The 11,618-nt window shown below is 40.2% G+C and overlaps 1 protein-coding gene across 1 annotated transcript in view; it reads right to left on the bottom strand.

The window, feature by feature from the left end:
• Window positions 1–11,618, bottom strand: part of FBLN5 (fibulin 5) — a 52,648-nt gene continuing 41,030 nt past the window's right edge. Inside the window, exons 11-12 of the mRNA XM_026850047.1 lie at window positions 8,675–8,870; window positions 1–6,650 (exon numbers count right to left, since the gene is read on the bottom strand). Of these exons, the coding sequence (XP_026705848.1) occupies window positions 6,489–6,650; window positions 8,675–8,870 (358 nt within the window). The 3' untranslated portion in view covers window positions 1–6,488. The remainder of the gene's footprint in view (window positions 6,651–8,674; window positions 8,871–11,618) is intronic.

The raw sequence follows: 11,618 nt of genomic DNA, 5'->3' as shown, positions 1-11,618 counted from the left end.
AAAAAGAGTGATTTTCTTATGAATACTGGAGAACTCTGGTGCTGGACTTTTGAATTATGTTTGCATTATGTGTAGGCAGCCAGGAAACACCATATGTTTTGAGGATTTTGTCAAAACTAACCTTTGTAGCTATGATTTCACATGTTGAATACAGAGCATTTGCAGCAAGCTGCTGATAACAATCTCCAGACTAAGGTCCCAGTCTTGAAAAATACATGCACATTCATTACTCTGTACATGGCAGAATCTCAAGGAAGTCAACATAATCCCTTATAGGTTACAGAGAGGAACAATTTCTATGAATGAATTATGAGCCATGAGTCTGCAAAGGCTTACGTGTAGCTTGATGTTTTAACAATATGTAGAGTCAAGTGCCTAGGTTGGCCTTTGAAGAACAGGGGTGAGGAATCATTCATGGAAACACATCAATGAAAGGCTTGAAATACCAGAGGAAATTTTGCAGTGTCAAAGGACATCTCAGGAAGTCTAAAAGTACCCAAAGATAGTGCCCACAGAGAAAGAGATACTGCAATCATACTACTGTTTATTTACTGGAAACAGTCTTTCAGCTCTACTGTAAAAATAATACATATCTGTTTACATTTATACCACTGACACTGAGATTCAAGACTTAAAATAAAACTGGGCTAAATCCAGACCTGATGTAAGGTGGTTAGCAATCACTGACTTCAGCATTAGTGGTGATCACATTGCACTCTGTCTGACTGGGCCAAATACTCTGTTTGCAAACTGGCAAAACATCATCCAAGGTTTGAAGAGCCTAGGGATGTATTGCATAAGCATGTCCTTATCAGGCTTCCTAAAGGGCCTTGAGACTATCAAGCCAGCATGACACAGACACAATTTCAGGAGAAAAGTGATTAATCAGAAGCTAAAATAGGATCTATTGCCTTCAAAACTGGTAGTGTGGTTGTTTTTTTTTAATACTCTTTGTGAAGCCAAGCTCTGCCAGCAGGCTGAGCAGTCTCTTCAGCCATTCAGACCTAATACTTTGTTGTAAGTGTGCCTACTGACATTGCAGAGGGAGAGGCGTACAAAAGCAGCAGATGGGCCAACAGCAGTGCCTGCGTTTCCAGTGAAACGTATGAAGAGCTTGTTGTACGGATGGTGGGTACAGAGGAACCTGGCAGCAGATCTGCCTTGGCTATGAGAAAAGCAGCTGAGGTCAGTCAGAGCCTAGAATAGACACAGCCTACGACCGATCTCCAAAAAGCAAAGTAAAAAATGTTATGTAGTGCTAGAGGAGAAGTGGAGTTCACTCAACATGTGCTTGCAGTGCATGACCATGACATCACTTGTCCTGGACAAACTCAAAAGGGAGAATGAGTGACTTCTGGGATATAGGAGGCAGTTGAAAGAGATTGAATATTTTTTTAATTTTTGGTTTTGAAGTGTTTTCTAAAGATCCCTTTGCTACCCAGCTACATTTGTCTACTCTTACATCAAGGTTAATGCATCATTATTCACTTGCTGGTGTAAACATTTATCTGCCTTGTACCCAAACTCTTCCTTGTGTGACTTCACCAATATTAGTTGAAGTACACAGTTTGGCTAATGGAAACCTCTAGAGGGATCTCAGAAGTTTGAACTAAGAACTGGAGTAAGTGAGATTTCCACCTCTGATATACACACTTACAAACATCCGATGCACTCTTCACTGAAACAGGTGATGAAAGAGGCAGCTGCAGCGTCAGAGACATTCCCACACAAACACCTCTGGACCATTACACTCCCTATGGCACTGACCCTCCAGCACAGGTCACCTTTCTGGCCAGGCTTTCTGCAGAATCCCTGAAAGTCTAGTTGTGACCATCAGCCTCACTCTTCATGCATAGAACCTGCTTTAGGGTCGAACTGTTCAGAAATATTCAGAAGTGTCAAAGGTTTAAAACAACAAAATGTGATGGGTGTAAATCAATTGCCTGGAGTCATGTTAGATGAGTAAACACAATTTGCTTGTGCCGTATTATCTTACAACTCTTTGACTTCCAAATGCAGAGCCACAACTACCAGAACCAGTTCTAGGTTCTGTGAATTCTCCATGGATACTGATACATGCACAGTGCTTTACACACAGACAGGGAAGATCCTAAGGATACTCTTTTCTCTTTCCATTAAAGAGCAGCAAATTACCACCAGCTGAGGGTTTTGTCCATCCAGGATAGAGATTTATTTTAACAATAGTGCCTGTCAGGATTGAATAACATTAGGGCATACTTTTATTCCTTTTTTAGTTTTTTAACATGTCTGTGCTATGAAATTTCCATTGTGTTCTAATACAGCTACATGTAATGGAAGATACTCAGTAGCATATTCTGTGAATAAGCCAGACTGGAGAACTTGAATGACTACAAACTGTACCGATTCTATTGCTCTGCCTGTTCTAGACAGAAAAATGAAAATGTGTTATGCTGATGCTGGTAGCATGTTTATGAGACAATGAAAGTTGACTCTTCTAAAAGCTGAGCCAGAAAAAGGTAAATAAGAGTACAGGCCCACATCTTGAAAAGGAGAAAGCTCTGTGTGAATGATTCTGGACACTACACTCAGTGACGGTAGGTCACCAGGTACTCAGAGCATCTTAGTTATTCTCAACAAAGTTATTGTTATCAGAGAAGCACAAGTTGCAAAGCCATTCTGTGGAACCCAGCAAAGTCTTGGGTAAAATAACATTTTGTTGTCTGTGTCCAAAAAAGTCAGTCCCCTAAAAATATCTCAGAGTCAAATAAGCCAGATGATAGGACCCATTCAGTTCTACAGCACCGGATCATTCATCTCTTGGTATTCTTCTCCCTCTGGCATCTAACCTGACTAGCATGAATTACTCAGTTCCTGTATCAAATTAGATTTTCCTTCCCAATCATTGTGATCTGTATCAAAGATTACTGCCATATCTGATTTTGTTTACTTTTATTCCAGTGATTGCACTGGTAATAGGTGCTGTACAAACACATAGTGAGAGGCAGTCTTTTCCTGAGGACCTCCATCTAAACAGACAGGCAGGAGAGGCAAAGAGCTGTCCCTCCCCAGCTCGGTCAGGGAACAGCTCTGCCACCCTGAGCAAGTACTGCGGAGCATGTCAGAGTAGAGCCAGAGAGAAGGCACACGTACCCAGACCAGGGTCAGTGCCCTTGTCGGGTGCCAGCTGGAATACTATCTATTAACCGTATGGTAAAACTCTTGTTGTTAGAAAATCCTCTGCAATAGGTTAAAGAATCCATCTCTGAGCAGACCTCGAATTCTGTCAGCTTTTAGGGAGGCCTGGCCTCAAAGGAGAATGTGAATGTATACAGCAGTTGCAAGTTTGCATTAGTCACTTTCATGCTGTAAAAATCTGACATGCATAGTCCTTTTTTTTATTTGGTGAGAATTGCTGTACTATACAAGCTTGCGATGGTCTATTGGAAACAGACCCCTGACTAGGAAATGGAGAGTTTAAATGTTATAAACTGCTAGTAATTTATTATTTTGAGATTGGCATATATTTTGGCAAAGTAAAAGTTGGCTGGAGTGATAGTGAGTGATGAAAGATGTTATGGCGGTTGAGAAGTGGCTGAATTCCTTTGTTTCCAGACTTTTCACTTTTTATTTAAGGCGCAGAATGTTTATATAGAAAGTGTAATATTGTTTTATGAGTATTTTCTGGACCCTGCTAAAACCAAGCATTCAAGCTTTACTCTTTTTAACTAAGTGTTTTGTTATGGAATCCCTCTGGGTTTTGATGTTTCTAAATGAGGGTTAAATCAGGTTGGTATGTGGGGGCCATGGGAGAACAGCCCAGAAGTGAGAAACTGTCTGATGTCTAACAGGGTGGGCTTCCTCCCCAGGTGGTGGTGTGATGGCAGGAAGAGAGAGGGTGTTTCAACTGGGCATGAAGAAGCCATAACATAGGGGCACAAAAGGGAGAAAATGGGGCTTTTAAGCACTGGGAAAACTTTCAGCATGTTAAGAATTTAATGTCTTTAATGCAAGACACTGCCTGTCCCTTGTCTGCTCTCTGGGCCATCAGAGACTGCTTGTTTCCCACGTCTCACTTCCATTATCTGGGACACATGAGCACTTTTAGCCCCATGGTTATAAACTAGCATTCCTCCTTCCTGGTCATCTCTATTTTCCCCTCCAAGACTGAGGTACATGATCAGCCATGATACACTCAGGAAACACATTCTTGTTTCTGATATTTCTCTGCACATTTCCTCTACATTTATCTCCTCCAAGTCAGCTACTCACAAAACTTATTGGCTTCTTGCCCTCAGCTTGGCCCACTAAATGCTGGAGTCAGGCTTCAGCTTTTTTGTTTTTACAATAAAGGACAGCCTGTGTGTATACAGAGCTCTGAGCCACAGGATCCCAGGACATTGTAGCAGCATGGGGAAAACTTTAAACCATTAAGAAATGGAAGCTGCTAAAGCACACTCAGCTCAGTGTTTCACTGCTGTGAGCCATTGCATCAGGGCTTCCTTCAAAGTGAGTCTCTACTAAAGCTAGGGAAAGCCAACTCCAGACTAACAAAGCTTACTAGGAACGAGAGAGTCGGTGTTCTGATTGTGTCATGCAGTCTTTGTTGTGATAACTTTCCAAGTCTGTATTCTCCCATTTAATAATCGATTTTAATGAAGACCTCCCATAATGCTTCTATTCTGCCCCAGCCTACTCACATTATAGTCTTCAAAAACTCTTTTCCCAAGTAGCATTAAGCAGTTCCAGTCACCAGAAAGATGAAGCATCTTTCCTGCCCTTGTGATGCTGGAGAGCAAATGAGGCAGTAAGGAAAAAGCAAGGGGAAGAAGAAAAAGAGCTTTTTTCAGAGAAATTTAAGAACAAGGCATAGGAACCCTCATCACTACTAAAATAAAAGACCAAAGAGCCAGAGGCTTCAACAAGGTAGGCATTATACCTCCAAATTATACAATTATTTTTTTTTCAAACTCCTCATATATATAGATTTAGCTTAGCACTGTGAGGCCTCAGCTGGAATACTTTTCACAGTTTTGGGCACTGCACTTCAAGAAAGATGTGAACCAACTGGAGAGAATCCAGAGAGAGCAACAAGAATGATCAAAGGTCCAGAAAATGTGATGTATGAGGAAAGACCAAAAGAATTGGGTTTGTTTAGACTAGAGAGGAACAGTCTGAGAGGAGACATGACAACAGTATTCAGACATGTTAAAAGACTGCTGCAAAGGGGAAGATAAACTGTCGTCTATTTCTACTGGAAGTAGGCTAAAAAGCAATGGATTTAAATTACAACAGTGGAGATTCAGATTAGACTTGAGGAAAAACTTTCTGTTGGTTACAGCAGTTATACCTGAGAAGACATTGCCTATGGAAGCTATGGGATCCCATTGTTTGAGGCCTGAGTACTGATATAGTGGGGTCTGCTTTATGGCAGAGGCATGAACAATGACACCTGTCCACATCCTTTTCAGCTTATCTTCACCAGTGTTAGGAATGTTGGAGAGAGATTGCATGTGAACAGAACAATTAATTTTTTCTGAAGAAATTTGGACGGGTCTGAGCTGAGTTGTCTTTGAATAGGAGATTAGTTGCAGCCTTAACTACAGAATTAATATCACTACCTCATAACCATTACAAACTGTTTGCAACTATCACACTCAGGAAAAGAAGGAAGGATAAAGTTCTGATTCTTATTTGGTCTAAAGTCCCTGGACAATATTCTGGCAGTGGAGACTTGTGTCAAAGAGCCTGGGTGTAAATAAGCGTAACATCCTAAATATTGTGAAACATACCATCCAGTGATAGATTTCTATGAACTCTGTTATATAGAAAGATTTAATACAGGAAGGAACCCAAACATGTGACACTTCTTTAGAAAGTAGATTACACAGTACAACATGTATTTTGGAATGAATTTACAATAAATTTTAACTATAAAATAGAATCAAAGAAAAATAGGTGAAACTAAGACAAATGCAGGGTTCATTGAGACAAAGTGCTGACTGATAATTCCAGAGATAATTTGGAATGTAAGTTAGCACTTCTGAGATCCTTTGTTTTAATAGGTGGCTTTTTGTTTCTGTTTCTGCTTGTTTGTCTGCTTTCCATTTATAATGAAAAAAAAAAAAAAAAGCAAGATTGCAAAAGCCAGCTTTTTCCTCAGTTTCTCTGGTGCTTTTTGCTAAGCAGCCTTGGAGCTACAAAGGTTCCCAGTCTTTCAAACATAGACTCATACTCTAAAAGTGTTTACAATGGAAAGAAGAGTCCTTAAAATATATGACCACATAGAGAATCATATGGGATCTGCTGACAATACATCTTCAGCTGGATGCATCCTGGTAGGCACTGTGCATGAAGAGGCCTCCCTCCTCAGACAGGCATAGGTCACCGGGTCTGTGGAAATACTGATTTGGTTAGAGCTGCTATACGTACTGGCTTCTGAGGAGGGAGTTCTGCAGAGGAGGAACTGTCTCTTTTATTTTAGTGTTTCCAGGGCACAAACTCAAGGTTTAGAAGGAGTACTGTGATACGTATATCCTCAGCCGGATGACAGAGCTTCCTCTGAAGTTGATGACGGTGTTAACAGTGATCATTTCCAAGTCCAACTGAATAGTACGGGGCCCTTTCACGGGCCGGGTCATCACCAGAGTAGCGCTGATCGGTCCCGTTTGCTGTGCACAAAACAAGAGAAAGCAGGTCAGATTTTCAAAAACAGCTCTTGAAAACTGTTGTCTAATTAAGGTCTTCAAGCAGCCAAAATAACTGTTTTCTGTTGCATTGTTTGAAACTACTTTGATTCATGGGAGAAGTAGATTCATTTCAGCATTTGGTTCCATTTCAGTTTCTATGAACTATCACCTTCTACAGTTTGTAAAGCCTTTGGGACTCCTGCCACATAAAAGGAGCTATTGAACTTAGAAATTTGCCATTGTCCAAATGGAAAAAGATGAAAACATGGATTTAGGGTATAAACAAGTGGTGACACCTTTTTTTTTTTTTTTTTTTTTTTTTTTTTTTTTTTTTTTTTTGAGATATTATTTTGTTTGATGTAAAGAACACTGTTACTTTGAAGCAGTGAACACCAAGAAGGGGTTATGTTAACAATGCTTGGAGAACAGATGTTCCTATGTGAAAAGGATCAGGGTTTGTTGTATAATTGCATATGTTAATGTCACAAAACCTTATCCTCTGAAGAGAACTTTTAAATACGTGCATGCACTTCAGAAAATCTGTCTTTTAGTAAGTGGAAGCAGACCTTTGATGTATCTGGCTGGAGTGGTGTATTATGAAATTTTTGAAAATCAGAGCTTCTGACGTTAAAACCAAATGCAATTTGTTTTCCAGAAGAAACTTACGTACGCAAAGTGGGACCTGTTTTACCATAAAATTGAGCATTTGTGTTACCTCTGACCAGAGAAGCCTGGAAAATCTGTGAGGAGGAGCTGGGTGGGCTGCCCGGGCTGGGCTGTGGGCACTGGTTCCTCAGCCCCCGGGGAGCAGTGTCTGGGCCCCAGTTCCTCCCCAGCACCCCTTCCCTTCCCGCCTGCTGATCCCACTCTTCCCAAAGCTGCAAACAGGCACCAACCACTGGCTACCAACCTGGCACAGGGACAGTGCTGCTGCCAGCTGCTTGTGCAAGTGGAGCGTTTTAGGTGACAAATGAATGCAGGTGTGATAAATAAATAAAAGAAAACAAGCAGACTCCAGCAACAGTGATGGTCTCTGGAGCCATAGCACTTGGTGGGTTGACCCAGATGAGGAGAAAAGGTCAGTGGGATCAGTAATGACTTTGCAACAGGAAAGCTCTTGTAGGATGTAAATGATCATTCCTGGACCACGTGTCATTTCAGGATTTTGAAACATTTTCCTTTTTTTGAAGTTAGAATCTGAGGCTGTCAGGAGAAATGTGTACTGAAATCTATCACACTACTGGTTCTGTGAGGTATGGGAACCACTACCAATAGCCACTGAACATCACTTAATGTGAATTTCAAAGCCAGGTTTTGCCTAGGGTTAAAAATCAGCCTTATGAATGCCACACTGCCTGGTGGCTGTGCATCATTCCGTACAGACATCACCCCTGCATGTCAGGAGTGCAGTAAAAATGACTGGGTAACAGAAATATCTTTTGAAGAAAATTCAGATTTAAAAAAATAAAAGTAGTTGTGTTTTCTTTAGCAGTGTCTACATACAATATGTGTTCTCAGTGAAAAAAATACGTAACAAATGAAAGCAAAGAACTGAGAAAGTCGAGTCTTGGGCTAAAGGGGTGTGTGTGTGCTTACTTTTTTGGTTTTCAGATTTTTCAGTTTCCAGTGAAGAGTTTAATAAAACAAATAAAAATTGTTGACAATTTCAGTGACAATTACTGATTATCCGTCAAATAAAAAAAAGTTTGGCACAATAGTTTCTTTTGAGCATGGGAGACCTGAGCTATTCTTAGACATGGGCACAGCCCTGGACTTTTGCAAACTTAATGTCTCATAAAAGAGGCATGTTTGCTTTGGGTAGGTTACCTTCATGAAAGAGCCAGCAGCCCCTGCAGATGAGCATACTGCTCTGCATGTCTGCCTACAAAAATGCCTCATACTGAAGGTTTAAATGATATTCGTTAAAAACTGAGTTCTGCTGTCAGAAGGGTATTCAGCTAACAAGAAGATACTCTATGTTTTCTCTCAGTGAGCACCAGACTTACCCGCATGTAGAATTCCCTGCCTTCGTTCCCTGATTTGATTTGGAAGATGTAATAGGCTCCAGGGTAGCGAGTTGTTGCTTGCATCTGAAAAATGTCAGAAGGCACAGACCGCCCGGACACCATATCCATCACTCTGTACAAGATGGTGAATGGCTGATCTCTGCAGCCGGCGTTTTCAGCTGGACACATGCAGCGGCTAATTGTCAAAGATAGGATTGTCATCAGAGGTTACAAATTGCTGTAGTATTTGATTCTTTATATGCAAATACAGCTGCTTAAATAAATAATGTTGCCGGTCATCTAAAAGAATCAATGAAACTTGTAATGAATTTTCCCACTTTTAGTATTTACTGGCCTACCTATATCCCTGCCTTTTTTTTCTTGTCTTCTAGGCCAAAATATCTCGGCATACTTTGTCTCCCTAGATCACTCAAAAATCTATACTTTCTTTAAAGCAGCTCTGTAGGTGTAGACTATCCAATACATGTTTGTTCTGATAGTTATTTAAACTGAACTGTCCCCAAAATAACATTAATTATTGGGTCATTTCACTGATGAAGCTACATAAGTGTTGTATTTTTTGTTTAACAATATTTTATATACTACATGAAAACATACAGTGAGACATCCTGGATCAGATCAAAGCTCTGGCATCAAATAGAGGGCCCTAAGGAAGAGCAGGATACCAAGTCAACTGTATGAGACTTCCACCAACAGCCTCCAATTGTTTGTGACTCAGGAAATTCTTGACACGAAGGTGTGTATTCATCAGCCCTTAATGCATTTCATATCTGTCAGCTTCCCTTTACACCCCCATGAATGTTTGGCATACACAGACCCCTTCATCTCTCTCTGTCCCTTGCTGACTTCATCTGGTGCTTCCAGTTCTTCTACTGAAAGGAGAGTGGCCAGTCAAGCCCTGCTCATCCTCCTCACGCAAGGGCTTCACATTTGACCCTGTTCATGGCTGAAGAGTGCTAACTTAGTGATTTCTCACAAAGAAGCTATTCCATACTTTTGATCACCCTTATTGCTCTTTGTGAACCTTTGTCCAGTTATATTTCTTCTGAGAGGAGAGGAAGGAACTGTACAGTCTTGAAGATATGGGTACACAAGGGCATGTGCTCTGAGGATATTCTCTACCTATTAACACCTCAAATTCAGATTGTTTTTCTGACCTCTAGTGAATATTGCAGATCATGCAACTATCTATAACAAACCTCAAATCTCAGTTTGGACAGATTATGATCAGATCAGTTCTCTATTAATTTGTGAATTTGGGATTGTCTTTTTACTTTACATTAATCTACACTGAATTTCATCTGCCATTTTTATTCCACAGTCATTGAGGCTCCTTCTGCATTTCTTTCTGTGCACCCTTTTCTCTACTGTCCTCAGATTGTCTTGCAGACTTTGCCCATCTCATGGTTTATTATTTTTCCCAGGTTGCTTACAAATACATTGGACAAAGTAGGTCCAGCTCAGACCTCAGCAGAACTTCACTGTGGAAGCTGACAATTTAATACTATATTTATTTTTCATCTTCCAACCTCTTAATTTTCTGTGCCAGGGACTTCTCTCTTACAAATGTCTGCTTAATTTCCATAATAACCTTATGTGAAGTTCTTTTCAGAAGCCTTTGGAAACCCAGACAGACTGCATCAGCCCATGTGCCCGAGCCACATGCTGCTGGTTTCTTCAGAGAACTCTAATAAAGTTGTGAGGCAGGATGTCCCTTTATAAAAGCCACATCGGGGAATTTACTGGAAGAGTTGGGTCTTTTTGCCTATTTTTTCTATAACCTCCCCTACTGACACAAATTTCAGACAGTTCATCTGGCATGTCCCCCATAAAAAGGCTCCTGGCATTACAAACACCCAATTCCTTCCACAGAAAACACAGATGCAAGGAATTCACTTGGCTTTTATACTGACCACTTCTAGACATATGCCACAAATTAAATGCAGTCATATCTAGACATGAGCCAAAGCCACCAAACACAAAGCTCAGAGATCAAGAGTTCTGGTGCAGGCTGATCTGTGAGGACTCTATATTCGGCCTCTGGGTAATTTAGATACAGAGGCTTCAGATATTTCAAATTCCAGTTTAGACTCTACCACCTCTGAAGTTAGGTAAACCCAGAACTGGAAGAACAGAACGTGTCCACTCCTCAGCTGCCCTAGTTCAGAAAGCAATATAAAGACACAAATACATTATAATGGAGAGAAGCCAATTCTTCATTGCTTGCCTTTCTATAAAATACATTAGGCTACTAAGCAATCCCAAATAATTGGGTTTAGTGCAAACACTATGGATGAAATACTATGGGCTGCAATATACAGAGATCTGTCTGGAGCTGAAATTTTTTGAGCCCCAGGCAAATAAATGCCTACAAAATATAAAAGAAACAAGCAATTTTTAGAAATGTGGGATTTATTTTTTTGCTTGCTCAAATAATTCCATATTTAGACAGCAACAGTGCTTGCAGCCCTATCCAGACATACCCAATCTCAGTTTGTGGACTTTTCAGTACTTTTAACCTTTAAGCAGTAGGAAACTACTTGTATCCTGCTATAACTAACATCTAAGGTTTTAAAGTCCTTCCTAGACATAAGCTAGTCAATATTTACAGGAAATAGTCATACTAATATACAGGCTGCGTTTGAACATATAAGTCAGTAATGTAAGTAAACGTCTCTTATTACATAACAAACCTTGCAGCTTTCTGTATTCACTGATAAATGTTTTTCCAGTCTAACTTCTCACACATCTGAGTATCATATCATATCATATCATATCATATCATATCATATCATATCATATCATATCATATCATATCATATCATATCATATCATATCATATCATATCCCACCTGGTGACCTGGTAAGGAATTGCAATTTATTATTTTATAAAGCTTACCAGTGGTAAATGCAGCAATAGCAT

This window comes from Athene cunicularia, assembly GCF_003259725.1.
Source record: "Athene cunicularia isolate RWA chromosome 5 unlocalized genomic scaffold, athCun1 chr5_part1, whole genome shotgun sequence".
NCBI lineage: Eukaryota > Metazoa > Chordata > Aves > Strigiformes > Strigidae > Athene > Athene cunicularia.
Note: the sequence above shows the minus strand (reverse complement) of the source record. Positions and strands in the feature narration are given on the sequence as shown.